General features: G+C 59.7%; 1 protein-coding gene across 1 annotated transcript in view; it reads left to right on the forward strand.

Moving 5' to 3' along the window:
* The first annotated feature begins 10,913 nt into the window (after window positions 1–10,913).
* The window catches only part of SPTAN1 (spectrin alpha, non-erythrocytic 1), a 73,723-nt gene continuing 62,673 nt past the window's right edge, over window positions 10,914–21,963 (forward strand). The window contains exon 1 of the mRNA XM_061580080.1: window positions 10,914–10,946. Coding sequence (XP_061436064.1) covers window positions 10,914–10,946 — 33 coding nt within the window. The remainder of the gene's footprint in view (window positions 10,947–21,963) is intronic.

The raw sequence follows: 21,963 nt of genomic DNA on the forward strand, positions 1-21,963 counted from the left end.
CACCTCCACCACCAGCACCATTACCACCACCAGCACCACCGACACCACCACCACCACTACCACCAGCACCACCACCAGTACCACCACCAGTACCACCACCACCAGCACCACCAGCACCACCAACACCACCACCACAAGCACCACCACCAGTACCACCACCAGTACCACCACCACCAGCACCACCAGCACCACCAACACCACCACCACCACAAGCACCACCACCAGCACCAGGGCGGTGACTGCCCTCCCCCAGCAACCCGGTTCATCAGCTCATGTGGGAGCCCCCCTCGTGGTGCGGGGGGGGGGTTCTTCCTCGTGGTGCGGGGGGGGGTCCCCCTCGTGGTGCGGGGAGAGGGTGGGGTCTCCCCTCGTGGTGCGGGGGGGGGGGGGGTCCCCCTCGTGGTGCGGGGGGAGGGTGGGGGTCTCCCCTCGTGGTGCGGGGGGGGTCCCCCCTCGTGGTGCGGGGGAAGGGTGGGGGTCTCCCCTCGTGGTGCGGGGGGGGGTCCCCCCTCGTGGTGCGGGGGAAGGGTGGGGGTCTCCCCTCGTGGTGCGGGGGGGGGGGTCCCCCCTCGTGGTGCGGGGGGAGGGTGGGGGTCTCCCCTCGTGGTGCGGGGGGGGTCCCCCCTCGTGGTGCGGGGGGAGGGTGGGGGTCCCCCCTCGTGGTGCGGGGGGAGGGTGGGGGTCTCCCCTCGTGGTGCGGGGGGGGGGGTCTCCCCTCGTGGTGCGGGGGGAGGGGTCCCCCCTCGTGGTGCGGGAGGGGGGCTCTGTGTGTGTGTCGGGGTTCCTCCCCCACGAGGAGGCCTCGACGGACCGAGCCGCCTGCTATCTGCCGCCATCTACAAACCGTCCAGCGCCACAACCACCACCAGCAGCACCACCACCATCACAACCAGTACCACCACCAGCAGCAGCACCACCACCGCCACTACCAGCACCACCACCAGCAGCACCACCACCACCACCAGCAGCACCACCACCAGCACCACCACCAGCACCATCACCACCACCAGCACCACCACCAGCACCATCACAACCAGTACCACCACCAGCAGCACCACCACCATCACAACCAGTACCACCACCACCAGCAGCACCACCACCGCCACTACCAGCACCACCACCAGCAGCACCATCACCACCACCACCAGCACCACCACCAGCAGCACCACCACTACTAGCACCACCACCACCACCACCAGCACCACCACCGCCACTACCAGCACCATCACCACCATCACCAGCACCACCAGCACCACCACCACCAGCACCACCACCACCAGCACCACCACCACCACCAGCACCACCACCAGCACCACCAGCACCACCACCAGCACCACCACCACCACCACCAGCAGCACCACCACTACCAGCACCACCACCAGCACCACCACCACCAGCAGCACCACCACCAGCACCACCAGCAGCACCACCAGCACCAGCAGCACCACCACCAGCACCACCACCAGCACCACCACCACCAGCACCACCACCACCAGCACCACCACCACCACCAGCACCACCAGCAGCACCACCACCACCAGCACCACCACCACCAGCACCACCACCACCACCAGCAGCACCACCACCACCAGCACCACCAGCACCACCACCAGCACCACCACCAGCACCACCACCACCAGCAGCACCACCACTACCAGCACCACCACCAGCACCACCACCACCAGCAGCACCACCACCACCAGCAGCAGCACCACCACTACCAGCACCACCACCAGCACCACCACCACCAGCAGCACCACCACCACCAGCACCACCACCACCAGCAGCAGCACCACCACTACCAGCACCACCACCAGCAGCACCACACCACCACCAGCAGCACCACCACTACCAGCACCACCAGCAGCACCACCACCACCACCACCAGCACCACCACCACCAGCAGCAGCACCACCACTACCAGCACCACCACCACCAGCACCACCACTACCAGCACCACCACCAGCAGCACCACCACCACCAGCAGCACCACCACTACCAGCACCACCACCAGCAGCACCACCACCACCACCACCAGCACCACCACCACCAGCAGCAGCACCACCACTACCAGCACCACCACCACCAGCACCACCACCACCAGCACCACCACCACCAGCACCACCACCACCAGCAGCAGCACCACCACTACCAGCACCACCAGCACCACCACCACCAGCACCACCACCACCAGCAGCACCACCACTACCAGCACCACCACCACCCAGCACCACCACCACCAGCAGCAGCACCACCACTACCAGCACCACCACCAGCAGCACCACCACCACCAGCAGCACCACACTACCAGCACCACCACCAGCAGCCCACACCAGCAGCACCACCACCAGCAGCACCACCACCACCAGCACCACCACCACCACCACCAGCACCACCACCACCAGCAGCAGCACCACCACTACCAGCACCACCACCAGCAGCAGCACCACCACCACCGCCCGCGTTATTTCACATGCGGTGCCTTGCGACAGCCAGGGGGGGGGGGTCAAGAGGGAGACCCCCCCCTACCCCTGACCAAAGGGACCCCTCCTCACCAGTAAGAGACCCCCTGTTCATGACCATAGGGGAAACCCCCTAACCCCGACCAAGTGGACCCCTTACACAAGGGACCCCCCCTAACGCCGACCAAAGGGACCCCTAGCCAAAAAGGACCCCTTACGCAAGGGACCCCTAATCCTGACCAAGTGGACCCCCTAAACAAGGAACCCCCTAATCCTTACCCAAAGGGGACCCTAACCGGGACCAAGCGGACCCCGTAGCCAGAGGATCCCCCTCACCCTGAGCAAAGGGGTAGGCTACACCCCCTACCCCCTGCCTCACCCACCCCCACCCCCTTCCCCACCCACCCCCTTCCTCACCCACCCCCACCCCCTTCCCCACCCACCCTCCCCCACCCCCACCCCCTTCCCCACCCACCCCCACCCCCTTCCCCACCCACCCCCTTCCCCACCCACCCCCACCCCCTCCCCCACCCACCCCCACCCCCTTCCCCACCCACCCCCACCCCCTTCCCCACCCACCCCCACCCCCTTCCTCACCCACCCCCACCCCACCCACCCCCCCCACCCCCACCCACCCCCTTCCCCACCCCCACCCACCCCCTTCCCCACCCACCCCCACCCCCTTCCCCACCCACCCCCTTCCCCACCCACCCCCACCCCCTTCCCCACCCACCCCCACCCCCTTCCTCACCCACCCCCACCCCCTTCCTCACCCACCCCCACCCCCACCCCCACCCACCCCCTTCCTCACCCACCCCCACCCCCTTCCCCACCCACCCCCACCCCATTCCTCACCCACCCCCTTCCCCACCCACCCCCACCCCATTCCTCACCCACCCCCACCCCAACCCACCCCCACCCCCTTCCCCAACCACCCCCACCCCAACCCACCCCCTTCCTCACCCACCCCCACCCCCTTCCTCACCCACCCCCACCCCCACCCACCCCCTTCCCCACCCCCACCCACCCCCTTCCCCACCCACCCCCACCCCCTTCCCCACCCACCCCCTTGCCCACCCACCCCCACCCTAACCCACCCCCACCCCCTTCTTCACCCACCCCCACCCACCCCCACCCACCCCCTCCCCCACCCACCCCCACCCCCTTCCTCACCCACCCCCACCCCCTTCCTCACCCACCCCCACCCCACCCCCACCCTCCCCCACCCTCCCCCAACCACCCCCTTCCTCCCCCACCCACCCCACCCCCTTCCTCACCCACCCCCACCCCCGTCCCCACCCACCCCCACCCACTCCTCACCCACCCTCACCCACCCCCACCCCCTTCCTCACCCACCCTCACCCACCCCCACCCCCGTCCCCACCCACCCCCACCCACTCCTCACCCACCCTCACCCACCCCCACCCCCGTCCCCACCCACCCCCACCCCCGTCCCCACCCACCCCCACCCACTCCTCACCCACCCCCTCCCCACCACCAACTTAAGAAATCAACCGGCGGCCATTTCGCGGCAACGGCCAACCGCCGGTGACGTCACAAAATTTTTTGTTTAAAAAAAAATGCCGGCTCGCGCGATGACGTCATTCTTTCCCCCCGAAAGAGCTTCGGCAATTTCCGTGAGCGCTCGGGGCGTCGCGCGGCCTCGGTGACGTCACTAAGTCAACGCGTGAGGCGGATTTTTTTACATTTTAAAACATAAATTATTGTAATATAATTATTTTTATCGGCTTTTTAGCTCACCAAAACCCGCCCCTCCCCCCCAGCCGAGCGATCGAAAGAGATAAACAAATTTTTAGGTGACTGATTTTTTTTATTTCGAAGTTGGGGGGGAAGAGGTATATGACGTCATCTTCCTCCTCAGGCCTCCAAAACCCGTAGCGGCGGTGACGTCATATCATCTCGCCCCCACCCCGTTCACTGTTGACGTGACGTCACCCCTCGCCCCGTGCATTCAGTAGGGATGACGTCAGTACAGCGAGAATCGGCACTTTTATTTATCCTGGAAGGAATCTGATAAGCTATGAAGCTCTTTTCACAGATGTCCAGTAGGGGGCACGCGGTGAGAACGTCACAACAACAAAAACACGAAAATAGTGCAAATTATAAGGAAAGGGAAACACAAGTCACTTGATCAAATATACAAATGAGACTAAAACAATGTTTTATTTAAAGCTTTCGTGACTGCAGGGATTCATATTCTTGGTTCTTTCGGTAAAGTCGTCATCATCACACCTGATGACGATTGCTTGTGTTGCAGTCGAAACGTCGTGATGATTTTGATTGTTTTATATTTTTGTTATTTTATTTTTTCCCTTCTACGTGACTTTACCGAAAGAACCAATAATATAAAACAATGTTGTGTTTTTATCTCACAAGATAAAAATTAACTGAGCTATTTTCTTCTCTTTCAAAAGCGACCCTGGCTATCACAAACGATAGTGTAGCGTCATCATGCCGTCACGGTGGCGGGAACGTCACCACGCTACCCAACGGCAGTGACGTCACCACGCTACCCAACGACAGTGACGTCATCACGCTACCCTCCCACCCGACTAATTCAACGGCAGTGACGTCATCACGCTACCCCACCGCCCGACTAATTCAACGGCAGTGACGTCATCACGCTACCCGCCGCACGCCTATCAACGGCAGTGACGTCATCACGCTACCCACCGCCGACTAATTAAACGGCAGTGACGTCATCACGCTACCCGCCGTCCGACTAATTAAACGGAAGTGACGTCATCACGCTACCCGCCGTCCGACTAATTCAACGGAAGTGACGTCATCACGCTACCCGCCGCCCGACTAATTCAACGGTAGTGACGTCATCACGTTGCACAAGCCGAAGGAAGTGACATCACGATGCTGCACCGCCCCCCCCTGCGGTGGACGTGACGTCACCGCGCCCGTCCCGCCTTCTTACACTGTGGAGAATGACGTCATCGCGCCGTTCCCCCCCTCCCCATTCAGCGCAGTGTACACGGTGACGTCACCGTGTCGCCACCCGGGATCCGAGCGGTGACGTCACCGCGCGCCCGTCCCGCCTTTTCCGCGGTGGTGACGTCATCGCGCCGTCATTCCTCACCGGTGTAAGGTGACGTCATCACGAGACCCGACCTTGAGGGAGACGCCCCGTGCGGACAGCGCGACCCAGAGAGACCCGGCAGAGAGACCCCCTCGGCAGAGACCCCAGCGGAGACCCCAGAGACAACCCAGAGACCCCAGCGGAGACCCCAGAGACAACCCAGAGACCCCCTCGGTGAGACCCCAGCGGAGACCCCAGCGACAACCCAGAGACCCCCTCGGCGAGACCCCAGAGACCCCCTCGGCGAGACCCCAGAGACAACCCAGAGACCCCCTCGGTGAGACCCCAGCGGAGACCCCAGCGGAGACCCCAGAGACCCCCTCGGCGAGACCCCAGAGACCCCCTCGGTGAGACCCCAGCGGAGACCCCAGAGACAACCCAAGTGAAGAGGTGAGCGGGGCTTCTTCGCGAAGCGGGGGTCGTGGTGGTGGCGGTACCTTTGGGGTGCAGCGTGTTTCCGTGTCGACACTAAGGGAGACAAAGGCGGCCGCGCTTGTGTTGGTTTGTGCTTGATCATCCACCCACCCACCGACCCATCCACCCATCCATCCACCCACACACCGACCCATCCACCCACCGACCCATGCACCCACCGACCCATCCATCCACCCTCCTACCCACCGACCCATCCACCCACCGACCCATCCATCCACCCTCCTACCCACCGACCCATCCACCCACCGACTCATCCATCCACCCTCCTACCCACCGACCCATCCACCCACCGACCCATCCACCCACCCTCCTACCCACCGACCCATCCACCCACCGACCCATCCATCCACCCTCCTACCCACCGACCCATCCACCCACCGACCCATCCACCCACCCTCCTACCCACCGACCCATGCACCCACCGACCCATCCATCCACCCTCCTACCCACCGACCCATCCACCCACCGACCCATCCATCCACCCTCCTACCCACCGACCCATCCACCCACCGACCCATCCATCCACCCTCCTACCCACCGACCCATCCACCCACCGACCCATCCATCCACCCTCCTACCCACCGACCCATCCACCCACCGACCCATCCATCCACCCTCCTACCCACCGACCCATCCACCCACCGACCCATCCATCCACCCTCCTACCCACCGACCCATCCACCCACCGACCCATCCACCCACCCTCCTACCCACCGACCCATCCACCCACCGACCCATCCATCCACCCTCCTACCCACCGACCCATCCACCCACCGACCCATCCACCCACCCTCCTACCCACCGACCCATCCACCCACCGACCCATCCATCCACCCTCCTACCCACCGACCCATCCACCCACCGACCCATCCACCCACCGACCCATCCATCCATCCTCCGGTAAGGAGCTGGCGAAACCCGTTTTGTCTTGTCGACGGTGGCGTGTGTTGTTGGTGGTTGTTGTTGGTTGTTGGGTGGGTGGGTGGTGGTGGTTGTTGTTGGGTGGTTGGCCTTAATATGCACGTAGCCTGGCACGAGCGCCGTGGTAGTGGCGGTGGTAGTTGTTGGTGATTGGTGGGTGGGTGGTGGTGGGTGGTGGTGGTTGTTGATGGGTGGTTGTCCTTAACGTGCACGTAGCCTGGCACGAGCGCCGTGGTGACGCCACCACCACTTATTGGCGAATGGCGGTGGTTGTGGTTAGTTGGTGGTGGTGGTTGTTGTTGGGGAGCGGTGGCGCAATGGTTAGCACCGCGCCGCCGCCATCACCAACAACAACCGCCCGTGGCGATGAATCCGAACCGGTCCTGGGGCCTCCTCCTCCCCACTAGGTAGACTCGGCCTCGAATGAGTAACCTGGTGTAGCCGTGTTGTAGTAAACATCGCCACGGGGGGGGGGGGCAGGGCAGGGGAGACAAAGGCGGTCGGGCGTGGTTGCACTCCACCCACCACCCCACACCCCCCTAGTACGGGAAGCCTTCATAGGCGCTGCTGCTGCTGCTACCAACAGCACTTGCCCCGACAGCCTGTTACAGGCTACACGGGGGATCTTTGTCTTTGGCTTCGCTGTGTTTTGCGTTGTGGTTTGCACAAACGTCGAGCGGCCAGCAACAAACGGCACCAATTGCAAGGTTGTCAGAGGGAGAGAGATGGCAAAATGGTCTCGTGTAACTTTTTTGTTTATGTTGCGTTAAGCGACGTTTTGTGATGTGTCGGATTGTGGGGGGAGCTGGAGGGGGAGAGATGGTGGTGGTGGTGGTCGTGGGCGAGGCCGCGGGGATTGAGCAACGAGGGGAGGACGGAGGGACGGGGAGAGAGCGAGAGGAGAGTGACGGACAGGGGCAGGGGGAGAAGTGCAGGGGAGAGATAGGGGAGAGAGGGACAGGGGAGAGGGGGGCAGGGGAGAGATAGGGGAGAGAGGGACAGGGGAGAGGGGGGCAGGGGAGAGATAGGGGAGAGAGGGACAGGGGAGAGGGGGGCAGGGGAGAGATAGGGGAGAGAGGGACAGGGGAGAGGGGGGCAGGGGAGAGATAGGGGAGAGAGGGACAGGGGAGAGGGGGGCAGGGGAGAGATAGGGGAGAGAGGGACAGGGGAGAGGGGGGCAGGGGAGAGATAGGGGAGAGAGGGACAGGGGAGAGGGGGGCAGGGGAGAGATAGGGGAGAGAGGGACAGGGGAGAGGGGGGCAGGGGAGAGATAGGGGAGAGAGGGACAGGGGAGAGGGGGGCAGGGGAGAGATAGGGGAGAGAGGGACAGGGGAGAGGGGGGCAGGGGAGAGATAGGGGAGAGAGGGACAGGGGAGAGGGGGGCAGGGGAGAGATAGGGGAGAGAGGGACAGGGGAGAGGGGGGCAGGGGAGAGATAGGGGAGAGAGGGACAGGGGAGAGGGGGGCAGGGGAGAGATAGGGGACAGAGGGGCAGGGGAGAGGGGGGCAGGGGGGAGAGGGGCAGGGGGAGAGGTGCAGGGGAGAGATAGGGGAGAGAGGGACAGGGGAGAGAGGGGCAGGGGAGAGGGGGGCAGGGGAGAGAGGGGCAGGGGAGAGAGGGGCAGGGGAGAGGGGGGCAGGGGAGAGAGGGGCAGGGGAGAGAGGGGCAGGGGAGAGGGGGGCAGGGGAGAGGGGGGCAGGGGAGAGATAGGGGAGAGAGGGGCAGGGGAGAGGGGGGCAGGGGAGAGAGGGGCAGGGGAGAGAGGGGCAGGGGAGAGAGGGGCAGGGGAGAGAGGCGCAGGGGAGAGGGGGGCAGGGGAGAGGGGGGCAGGGGAGAGGGGGGCAGGGGAGAGATAGGGGAGAGGGGGGCAGGGGAGAGAGGGGCAGGGGAGAGAGGGGCAGGGGGGAGGGGGGCGGGGGGAGGGGGGCAGGGGGGCGGGGGCAGGGGGGAGGGGGCAGGGGAGAGGGGGGCAGGGGGGAGGGGGGCAGGGGGGAGGGGGGCAGGGGGGAGGGGGGCAGGGGAGAGGGGGGCAGGGGAGAGGGGGGCAGGGGAGAGGGGGGCAGGGGAGAGGGGGGCAGGGGAGAGGGGGGCAGGGGAGAGGGGGGCAGGGGAGAGGGGGGCAGGGGAGAGGGGGGCAGGGGAGAGGGGGGCAGGGGAGAGGGGGGCAGGGGAGAGGGGGGCAGGGGGGCAGGGGGGCAGGGGGGCAGGGGGGCAGGGGGGCAGGGGGGCAGGGGGGCAGGGGGGCAGGGGGGCGTGATACGGGGGAGTGGATGACAGGGTGGAAGGTGTAAGGGAGAGAGACGAGGAGGGGGGGTTGTAAGGGAGAGAGATGAGATGAGAGAGTCACAGCCCAGGCTGTAAACCTGTGGAGTTTGAACCCGTGTCGGGTCCAACTTCCACCCCGGAATCTTCGGCCTCGCCTCACTTCGGGCAATAACTCGGGATCAGGGGGCAGTGGCCGCCTCGACAAGCCTCATTCCAGCGATTGACCCTGACCCTTGACCCTGACCCCAAACCATGACCCCAAGCCCTGACCCTAATCGTAGCCCCAAACCCTGACCCCAAACCCTGACCCCAAACCCTGACCCCAAGCCCTGACCCTAATCGTAGCCCCAAACCCTGACCCCAAACCCTGACCCCAAACCCTGACCCCAAACCCTGACCCCAAACCCTGACCCCAAACCCTGACCCCAAACCCTGACCCCAAACCACGACCCCAAACCACGACCCCAAACCACGACCCCAAACCCTGACCCCAAACCCTGACCCCAAACCCTGACCCCAAACCCTGACCCCAAACCCTGACCCCAAACCCTGACCCCAAACCCTGACCCCAAACCCTGACCCCAAACCCTGACCCCAAACCCTGACCCCAAACCCTGACCCCAAACCCTGACCCCAAACCCTGACCCCAAACCCTGACCCCAAACCCTGACCCCAAACCCTGACCCCAAACCCTGACCCCAAACCCTGACCCCAAACCCTGACCCCAAACCACGACCCCAAACCACGACCCCAAACCACGACCCCAAACCACGACCCCAAACCACGACCCCAAACCACGACCCCAAACCACGACCCCAAACCACGACCCCAAACCACGACCCCAAACCACGACCCCAAACCACGACCCCAAACCACGACCCCAAACTCTGACTCCCCCCCCCCCAAACCACGACCAAAAAAAAAATTCTGAATTTTTATTCAGAAATCTCATGACCTACGAAGATATTTTTTTATTTTTTCACAAATGCCCACGGTCAGCCCGGTTGATGATGGTGTTGATGATGATGGTGTTGATGGTGATGGTGTTGATGGTGATGATTTGGGTAGTGAAGCTGACGATGGAGGTGGTGATGGTGGTCGTTCTGCTGATGAACGATGGTTGTGATGGTTCTGATGACGACGATGATAGAGGTGATGGTAATGATGACGACAACGACGACGATGATGATGACGACGACGATGATGATGATGACGATGATGATGACGACGACGATGACGATGACGACGACGACGATGATGGAGGTGATGATGATGGAGGTGATGATGATGGAGGTGATGATGATGGAGGTGACGATGACGACGACGACGACGACGACGACGATGATGACGACGACTACAACGACGATGATGACGACGACGACGATGATGATGGAGGAGGTGATGAAGATGACGACGACGACGATGATGATGGAGGCTGATGATGACAACGACGATGATGATGATTATGGAGGTGATGACGACGACGACGACGATGATGGAGGTGATGATGACGACGATCATGGAGGACGTGATGATGGTGATGATGGTAATTGCCTCGCTACGCCGCTGTGTGCGTCGTCGGTCAGCTGAGTGAGTGCCACTGGGGTTGGGAGGCAGATGGGGGGGGGGGTCGCCTTGTGGAGGGGGGGGGCGCCCGAGGCCTTGATCTTGGGGGGGGGGCAGGGTTTCTACAAAAGGGGGGGGAGGAATGCGGATATGAGATGGAGGAAACGCGTGAGAAGATGGGGGCCACGGTAGGGCGTGGTGCTTCCCTCTGATCATCATCATCACCATCGTCACAAGCAACATCGCCATCAGCACCATCACATCACCATCAGCACCAGCATCACCATCATCACCATCATCACCCACATCATCACAAGCAACATCGCCGTCAGCACCATCAGCACCATCACCATCATTACCCACATCACAAGCAACATCGCCATCAGCACCATCATCACCATCAGCACCAGCATCACCATCATCACCATCATCACCCACATCATCACAAGCAACATCGCCATCATCACCATCGTCACCCACATCACCATCATCACAAGTAACATCGCCATCATCACCATCATCACAAGCAACATCGCCATCGGCACCATCATCACCATCATCACAAGCAACATCACCATCATCACCATAATCACCATCATCACCCACATCACCATCGTCACAAGCAACATCGCCATCATCACCATCATCACCCACATCATCATCGTCACAAGCAACATCACAGCACCATCATCACCATCATCACCCACATCACCATCATCACCATCATCACAAGCAACATCACCATCAGCACCATCATCACCCACATCACCATCATCACAAGTGAAGTACCCGTCGAGGACGCTTGACAACGGAGTTGAGGCACACGTATATTTATTTAACAAGTTGCCAGTACAGGACAGCACTAGAGGGGGTAGCGGCCCCCTCACCCGTATAACTCAGGGAATACCCCTAGCTATCCATAGCCTATCCCCTGAGTCCTCCACTAAGAGCTAGGGGAGGCTGTCTGGCCCGACACTGGTAATCGGGCTCGGTACCCGGAGTCCCAGAGCACTGGCTCTGGTTCACGGGACCACGCCACTGGCTCGAGCCTGATCCCGTGGGGCCCTGATAAGGGCGGCGATCAGGGGGAGTCCAGGGCTCTAGCTACGACGTCTTCCGACTTCTTAGCTTAACTATAACATAACTGACTAAGCCCATATAACGACCCCTTTTTATACCCAACCCTCCTTGAGGGGTGGGGCCCCGGGGGATCGTAACGCCGAACCAGCCCCCCCCTGTGTTTCTTTCCCATAGGCTGCCATGCATAACGGCCCTCTCTCCAACATCCCTACATCACTCCCCCCCGCATAGCTCGCAGCCGTCCCGGCTGCAACAATTTCAACAAATGAATCTTTACCCCTTGACTCCCCCCGTGTGTGCCCCATTTTTTCATTTAACAGAACGAGAATTGAACAACAACACTAACAATGCCCCTAAAGGGAGAACAAACCGACGCGCCCCCCCCCCCGAATAAATACGAAATCCGTAGAGGCAAGATATGTACATTTCCCGGAACCCTCAGCGCACACACAACACGCACACAAGACGCACACACACACACAGCCATAATACAACAACGCGCCAAGAGCGCCACACGAACGCAGCGTCCAGTAACAATAGCACACGAAAGTGTACCAGAAAACGCAAAAAAAATAAAAAAAATTTTCTTCTTATTTTCGTTTCGTTTTCACTTCTTGTTCGCGTTCCAGTGTTTTTATAAGAGTCTGCGCATTTTAGCGCGCGTCCTTGCCGCAGGCCCGTCACAAGGGCCAACCTCAGATGGCGGACCATTCGGTGGCCGCTGTCCCATCCGAGGCGAGTCCGCAATTGGAGTGGCGGGACCCTCGGCATCCCCCGTGAGGGATGTGCGCGAGCCCGTCATTCCGGGAGAACCTGGGGGCGGGGCAACCGGCAAGACGTCAGGTGAGATCAACAGAGGCGGACCCTCCGGGTCGGTCGACCCCTCACATGCTTGGCCCTGCGCGTGTGGAGCAGAGTCCCGCACCGCAACGAAGGGTTTTAGTCTAGAGGGGTGAACGAACCACCGGCGCCTCCCCCACTTGATACGAACGCACTGCGGTCGCAAAACCTCGACCACCTCGACGGGGCCCCGCCATGGCCGTACCAGTTTCGAGGAGGTCGCAAGCGGTACCTGGGGACAGTGCAGCCATGCCCTGTCCCCTGGCTTCCACTGCAGCACGTGCGCGCGCGCGAGTCTGAGGCGCTCATTCGCCTTTTGGCGCATGCGGGAATTGAGCATGGCAGCATCCCGCGCCTCAGTTAGCTTTTGAAGGTTAAATTTAACGTGCTCGTCCAATTTTATTTTACCTAGAGGCGCGGGGATCTGCAGCTGTGCCCGAACAGGTGGGTCATGTTCGCGACCATACATGAGAAAGAAGGGTGAAAATCCCGTGGCAGCATGGGGGGCCAATCGATATGCTGCCAGGACCCCTTGAATTTGCAAGTCCCAATTGGTCTGTGACTCCGAAACCAGGTGCGACAACATAGACGTGATGGTACGATGCAGACGCTCGACCATCCCGTCAGTTTGTGGGTGATAGGGAGAGGTACGAATCTTCTTTGTACCTAGGAGATCACAGACTTGTTTGAGGAGGTTCCCAGAAAAATTTTTACCCTGGTCGGTCAGCAGCCGCTCCGGAGCACCTTTGTCCATGACGTAGCCTTGGACAAAGGCGTCCACGATGGCTGCTGCCGACTGATTTGCCAGGGGCCAGGCCATAGGCCAGCGTGTGAAGTATTCGACCCCTGTTAGCAAATATCTATTGCCCCTAGGGGTGGCGGGAAACGGCCCCAGGATATCCAACGCTACGAGTTCGTTCACCCTGGAGACTGTGATGGACTGCAACGGCGGGTTCGACTCCCGAGCTGGTGGTTTGCGTTGCGCACACCGGGGGCATGCTGCCAGCAGATCCGTGACATCCCGTGTCATGCCCGGCCAAAAAAAATCCAGCTGGAGCGAGGCGAGGGTCTTTTGGGTACCCAGGTGGAGGAGGCGCTCATGAGCAGCCCACACCACCTTACCCCGTAACCCCGCAGGAACTACCAGCCGGTGACGGTGGGATTTACCGTCCCAATGCATGAGCAAGCCCGCGTGTATTTCCCAATTGTCGGCATCACCCGTCCCACACCCCCTCTCCCTGGCGCGACGACGCAGCGCGAGGAGGGAGGCGTCCTCCATCTGGAGGCGTCCCCACTCAATCACAGGCAACCCAAGCAGGGAATCCCTTCCCTGTTTCCCGATCTCATCGGGGAGCGATGTGTCAACATCGGCGGCGGCCGCCAGGACTGGAACCGTCATGTCCCCAGCTGGCTTGCAACGCCCCGACCCCAGGAGGCATGCGCATTCGGAGGTGGTTGGCATGCGCGACAGAGCGTCCGCATTTGTGTGGCGAATGCCCTTACGATAGGTGGTGTCAAAATCGAAATCCTGGAGGACCTCCAGCCATCGGGACAATTGTCCCGATGGCTGTTGAACCTTCAGGGCGTACTGCAGTGCTGCATGATCCGTACGGACAGTGAAATGCTGACCGTACAGATATGGGCGGTACTGTTGGATGAAGAAAACAATTGCCAACAGTTCTCTACGGGTGACACAATATTTTTGCTCCGCTGGAGACAACACCCGACTGCCGTACGCAACCACCCGTTCCACGCCATCAACCACCTGGGAAAGCACGCCTCCGATACCTGTGTTGCTCGCGTCGGTGTCGAGCAAAAATGGCCTCGAAAAATCGGGGTAAGTCAAAGGAGGAGCCTTCACCAATGCATCCCGAAGGGAGCAGAAAGCTACTTCCTCATCCCGACCCCAGTGGAACCGAACCCCTTTTGATGTCAAAGCATGTAGGGGTTTGGCAATTGTAGCAAAATTAGCGACGAACCGTCGGTAATATGAAGCGAAGCCAATAAAACTCCTCACCTCCCCCACCGAGGTCGGAATTGGCCAGGAGCTGACACACTGCGTTTTGGCGGGATCGGTAGCAATACCCGAGCGCCCCACGATGTGCCCCAAATAACGCACTGACTCGCGAAACAAATAGCATTTTTGGGGCTTAAATTTCAAATTAGCAGCCCGCATCCTTTGGAAAACCGCCCGCAGCCTCTGGAGATGTTCGTCAAAGGTTCTTCCAAAAACAATTACGTCATCCAAATAAATCAGGCACGATTCCCATTGCAATCCAGCCAAAACCAATTCCATCAACCGCTGGAAGGTTGCCGGCGCTGAGTGTAAGCCCATCGGTAACCGGTTGAATTGGAACAGGCCGTGCGGTGTACGGAAAGCGGTTTTAGGCTTCGAATCATCGTCCAGAGGAAGCTGCCAGAATCCCGAAAGTAAATCTAGTGTGGAGAAGAATCGCGCTCCCGCCAAGGCGTCCAGCGATTCGTCCATCCGTGGGAGCGGGTATGCGTCGGCAACCGAAACCTTATTAAGGCGACGGAAATCTACGCAAAACCGCAACGAGCCATCCTGTTTTTTAACCAGGACAATCGGTGCTCCCCAAGGGCTGGTAGAGGGAGAGATAATGTCGGCGGCTAACATGTCATCGACAGCCGATTTGACATGGTCCTTTTCGGCGGGACTCAACCGAAAAGGATTTTGGCGAATAGGCGCGCTGTCACCCGTGTCAATATGGTGACGCAGCAGGTGAGTACAACCCAAATCGTATTTATTCCGACTGAAAACGTCGGAAAATTCCTTTAGCAGTGATCTAAGCCGTTGGCGCTCTAAATTGGACAGGTTCGTCGATCCCGCACAAAGCGCGTCGAGCCACCCTTCATCGCCGTCCGAATGCGGGTGCGTCCGAGCAGCAGTGTCAATGTGGTTCACGGCAGGTTCCTCGCAGGGCACCGGCGTCGCGTGAGCGAGCACAGTCCCTTGGGGAACCACTACTGTCTGCGACCCGACATTGAGGACCGCGATGAAGGGGTCCTCGTCCCCCCTTACGATGGTCTGGGCCGGAATTAAATGAGGCCCATTAACCCCGGCCCTAGACGGCCCCAGCACAACACCCTGATCCCCAACACCCTTAGCGAAGGGCCTACGAAGTTTAAGAGGTACCAGCATTTGTGCCCCCGGCGGCACACGCACTGTTTTTACGACGAACGCCGGTACCGTCGCGAACGCCGTCCGAGTCGCTACAGGGGAAGGCAGGAACGCCATACGTCGCCCCGACGGAAGCTCAATGCATCCTTGGTCGATCAAAATACGAATTGGCATCCTGCCCAAGAAGTCCGTCCCCAGCAGGCACGGAACTGCCAGTGAGGAGGAGACAAAAATCGGCCCCGACAATTTGATGTCCCCGATAGAAATTTGCGCTCGAATCTGTCCCACGATGCCGAGAGAGCCCCCGTTAGCGGCATAGAAAGGGACATTAACCGGTAGCAAAGGACGGCTCTGCACCGGTAGAATATTGTAAATTAGTTCCGAAATAATTGTCGCCGATGCCCCTGTATCGACTATGATGCGTACCTCCACCCCATCGATGTAACCGACCACGGCCGACGATCCCGACGCCGCGGCCACCACGCGATGGGCCAACACGGACCACCGCTCGGGCTCGATTTGAGTCCCCGCAGTGATCCGCGCCGGTCCATCGCAGCGCCCCACCGGCCCCCCGTTCGTTACGGTGCGAGAGTGTGCGACAGGTGGGTGCGTTGGCCAAACATGTGAGGTGCCGCGACTCGCCGGATCATGGTGCTGGAGCTTGGGAGGAGGAAGAGGAGGGCCGGCGTCCTGTCGAGGCGTCGTCCCCCGCTGTCGAGGAGAACGGCACCCCGAGGCGACATGGCCCCGGATGCCGCAGTTGAAGCACCGCGGGAGCGCCGATGGAGACGATGGACGGTCGAAACGCCTCGGCCCGTCCCGACCCGGCCGCGCCCCCGTCGTCTGTTGCCGTCGATGGTCGACGGCATAAAGTTCTTCTGACGGAAGGGTGGCTGCAGCCACCGCACGCCCAGCCGATGCCCTGTTTGCCTTTCGCCGCTGCTGCAGAAGGTTGGCGTGGAGGAGTCGCGCAGCCTGGAGGGAGGTCATTTCTGCATCCCCTTGTGCGATGACGACGATGTCGAGGTCGTCCGCCAAGAGGAGGATCTTCTCCGCGACCATTGCGTCCACGCCGTCGTCGTCCATGCGGGGAAAGGCTGTTTTTGCCAGCGCCAGAAGACTTGTCCGGAAAGCCAGAGGCGACTCTTTTTCACCCCGCCTGCGATCGTAGAACTGCTGACGGCATTCGGCTGAAGGTCCATAGACCCCGGCCAGCAGCTGTAGCGCCATTGGTAGTGTAGCCCGCTTCTCTTTTGGTGCCGACGTGAGTGCGGCGAGCGCGTCCCCATCGAGGAGCGCCGGCAGCGCGCAAAGGGCCTCCTCGTCGGACCACCGCGCCATCTCCTGATGGGCGAGGAAGCGTCGCCGGAAGCCGCCCCAGTCACCCTCCGCACCGATGAATTCTTTCAGCGGGGGCAGTCTTTGGTGAAGCGCAGCGGTCGATGTGGACTCCCGCAGGTTGCTTTCACCTCCCTTTGGCGGTGCCTCGGCGCGACTGGCCGATGGCATCGCCTGTCGCGGCAGCGATGACGCATCCTTCGGCTGCGATGACGCTGCAGCCCCGGCGACGGCGATGTCGGAGCCGATGTCTAAGCTGGCCACGCCCCGAACAGCCGCGGCGTCCATGGCGGGAAATTCAAATTTTGAAGTCGCTGAAATGGCGGGAAAGTGCTCCGGCCGCCGGTTCTCCTCGCCCTGCGGTGGACCACCAGCCCCCAACCGCGTAATGCCTTCCAGTGTGGCGGCAGCGGCATAAAGTAGCTCCGCCAGCCGTTCGTGAGCCAGTCGTAGTGCATCTGGCTGCGGCCCCTCTCCATGCTGACGTCCCGGTGAGAAGGCGCCAGGCTCCGGCTGCACCCCATCTTGTTGCTCTGTCTCGGGCTCGGCGATTTCCGCGGCGTCCTCCTCTCGTGGTACCCTGGTCCGAGCTGTATGGCGCGTTTCCATTTTTACCACTTCTGACGCCAGATGAAGTACCCGTCGAGGACGCTTGACAACGGAGTTGAGGCACACGTATATTTATTTAACAAGTTGCCAGTACAGGACAGCACTAGAGGGGGTAGCGGCCCCCTCACCCGTATAACTCAGGGAATACCCCTAGCTATCCATAGCCTATCCCCTGAGTCCTCCACTAAGAGCTAGGGGAGGCTGTCTGGCCCGACACTGGTAATCGGGCTCGGTACCCGGAGTCCCAGAGCACTGGCTCTGGTTCACGGGACCACGCCACTGGCTCGAGCCTGATCCCGTGGGGCCCTGATAAGGGCGGCGATCAGGGGGAGTCCAGGGCTCTAGCTACGACGTCTTCCGACTTCTTAGCTTAACTATAACATAACTGACTAAGCCCATATAACGACCCCTTTTTATACCCAACCCTCCTTGAGGGGTGGGGCCCCGGGGGATCGTAACGCCGAACCAGCCCCCCCCTGTGTTTCTTTCCCATAGGCTGCCATGCATAACGGCCCTCTCTCCAACATCCCTACACAAGCAACATCGCCATCAGCACCATCATCACCCACATCACCATCATCACCCACATCACCATCGTCACAAGCAACATCGCCATCAGCACCATCATCACCCACATCACCATCATCACCCACATCACCATCATCACAAGCAACATCGCCATCACCCACATCACCATCATCACAAGCAACATCGCCATCATCACCATCATCACCAACATCACCATCGTCACAAGCAACATCGCCATCAGCACCATCATCACCATCATCACCATCATCACCATCATCACAAGCAACATCGCCATCAGCACCATCATCACCCACATCACCATCGTCACAAGCAACATCGCCATCAGCACCATCATCGCCATCAGCACCATCATCACCATCATCACCCACATCACCATCGTCACAAGCAACATCGCCATCAGCACCATCATCACCCACATCACCATCATCACCATCATCACAAGCAACATCGCCATCAGCACCATCATCACCCACATCACCATCATCACCCACATCACCATCATCACAAGCAACATCGCCATCACCCACATCACCATCATCACAAGCAACATCGCCATCATCACCATCATCACCAACATCACCATCGTCAAAAGCAACATTGCCATCATCACCATCATCACAAGCAACATCGCCATCACCTACATCACCATCATCCCAAGCAACATCGCCATCAGCACCATCATCACCCACACCACCATCATCACAAGCAACATCGCCATTGGCACCATCATCACCATCATCACAAGCAACATCGCCATCATCACCATCATCACCCACATCACCATCATCACAAGCAACATCACAGCACCATCATCACCATCATCACCATCATCACCCACATCACCATCATCACCCACATCACCATCATCACCCACATCACCATCGTCACAAGCAACATCGCCATCACCACCATCATCATAAAGTTCTCTCGCTCACAGATGTCCCAGTGGGGGGAGGGCACGAGGTGCAAAACGTGACAACATGGAACACAGTCACACAAACACGATAGCAGTGCAATGTACAAGACAAGTCAACAAATCATCTCTAACACACATGACAAACAACGACATCCTACCAGTGAAAGCCCCAGTGAAGGTAATTAACTTAGTTTTCAGAAGCTGCCTGGCCACCACAAATGATGGCAGTACAACAATGGGGCTCCAATCATTTGGATATTTGTAGCACCAAAAGAAACTACCAAAAACCTTCTCTTAAGATGTTGAAACACCAAATCTAGATAGCCTTTTGCAGGGAAGCAAGTACTGCGTGAAGCACACGCGGAAATTGTGACGAAACATTGCAAACAAGCATGGCTCTGATCATAATCGTGTGACATGCGTTGTCTTTGAAACTGATTGGTCCACAACAGAGGCAGCAGCAGCCTTCTTTAAGGCCTCGTCTCACCGCCAGTGTCAGAGCAGAGAACAACGCCTCAAAGCGAACAGGACAAGGGCAATGCCACACGTAGCAGAGGATTTATAGCTCGGGGCGAGCAGCTATATTCATAATAATAATGATGATGATGATCGCTGGCCGCTTGGCGTTTGTGGGTGGGTTGTGGGGGTGTCACTTTGATCCTGTCACTCGGCGACTGTTTGACTCGTTGTCACCACCACCATCATCTTGCCACCACCACCACCATCACCACCACCATCATCGCCCCACCATCATCACCACCACCATCACCACCACCGTCACCACCATCACCACCACCATCATCGCCCCACCATCATCACCACCACCACCACCACCGTCACCACCATCACCACCACCATATCGCCACCATCATCGCCACCGTCACCACCACCATCACCACCATCACGACCACCATATCGCCACCATCACCACCACCATCATCGCCACCATCACCACCATCACGACCACCATATCGCCACCATCACCACCACCATCATCGCCACCATCACCACCACCATCACCACCATCACCACCATATCGCCACCATCACCACCACCACCGTCACCACCATCACCACCACCATCATCACCACCACCACCACCATCATCGCCCCACCATCACCACCACCATCACCACCACCATCATCATCACCACCATCACAACCACCACCATCATCGCCCCACCATCACAACCACCGTCATCGCCACCGTCACCGTCACCACCATCACCACCACCATCTCGCCACCATCACCACCACCACCACATCGACACCATGGCAGCGCACGCGACTCATTCCTAGCGCGCCTTCACAGGAATGTGTGTGTGTGAGATGTCTTTATCTTTGCGTGTGGCTGTGTGTGCACCCAGCATGGCACGAGCGCCGTGGTGACGTCACAGCCACTTAGTGGTGACGTCGTCGGTTGTTTGTTGTTGTGTTGGTGGGGAACGGTGGCGCAGCGGTTAGCGCTACGCCGCGCTGCGGACCCAGCGGCCCGAGTGCGATTCCCGCTCGCGGCCAACACCGGTGACGATTATCTGAACCGGTCCTGGGCCCTCCCCTAGGTCGACTCGACCGCAAATGAGTATCTGGTGCCGTGGTGTGTTAGTAAACATCGCCACTGGGGAGACAAAGGCGGCCGGGCGTGGTGCTGGCCACCCACCCCCTCGTGTGCCACAGTGCCGGCCTTCTTAGGTGCTGCTACTCGCTAACAGCACTTGCCCCAACAGCTTCTAAAGGCTTTACGGTGTGGGGGGGGGGGGGTCTTTGTCTTTGTGTGTAGAGTATGGGGGTGTATGCTGTGTGTGTAGAGCATGGGGTTCATGCTGTGTGTAGCTGTGTATTTAGAGTATGGGGTGTATGCTGTATGTAGCTGTGTGTGTAGAGTATGGGGTGTATGCTGTGTGTAGCTGATTGTGTTGTACGTGTGTGTAGAGCATGGGGTCTATGCTGTATGTCTCTGTGTGTGTAGCTGTGTGTGTAGAGTATGGGGTGTATGCTGTGTGTAGCAATGTGTGTTGTATGTGTGTGAAGAGTATGTGGTGTATGCTGTGTGCGTAGAGTATGTGGTGTATGCTGTGTGTAGCTATGTGTGTTGTACGTGTGTGTAAAGTATGTGGTGTATGCTGTGTGTAGCTGTGTGTGTAGAGCATGTGGTGTATGCTGTGTGTAGCTATGTGTGTTGTACGTGTGTGTAAAGTATGTGGTGTATGCTGTGTGTAGTTGTGTGTAGAGTATGTGGTGTATGCTGTGTGTAGCTGTGTGTGTAGAGTATGTGGTGTATGCTGTGTGTAGCTGTGTGTGTAGAGTATGGGGGTGTATGCTGTGTGTAGCTGTATGTGTTGTAAAGTATGTGGTGTGTAGCTGTGTGTGTTGTACGTGTGAAGAGTATGGGTTGTATGCTCGCTAACAGCACTTGCCACAACAGTCTGTTACAGGCTGTACGGGGGATCGTTGTCTTTGTGTGTTTTATGAGAGTCACTGGGGTACAGCTACACACGTCAGTGACACGCGATCCCCCCCCATCCACCCTGTGGTGGTATTCGTCTAACGGTCCGGATGTCATTAATCTTACCATCGCTCTGCGGCTACAGCTCCGCTGCTCTGCCTTTTCCCTGCTGCCTTTGCGAGCAAGGGTTCACGCGGTTAGAATCCGGGCCGAGGTGGCGGGAGGGGTGTATTGCCGTCCTGGTTAATACGGGGACTCCCCTCAACTTACGAACATTTGACTTCCG

The sequence above is a fragment of the Lethenteron reissneri genome, chromosome 71 (assembly GCF_015708825.2).
Source record: "Lethenteron reissneri isolate LAM-NWPU_2019-01 chromosome 71, ASM1570882v1, whole genome shotgun sequence".
Taxonomy (NCBI): domain Eukaryota; kingdom Metazoa; phylum Chordata; class Hyperoartia; order Petromyzontiformes; family Petromyzontidae; genus Lethenteron; species Lethenteron reissneri.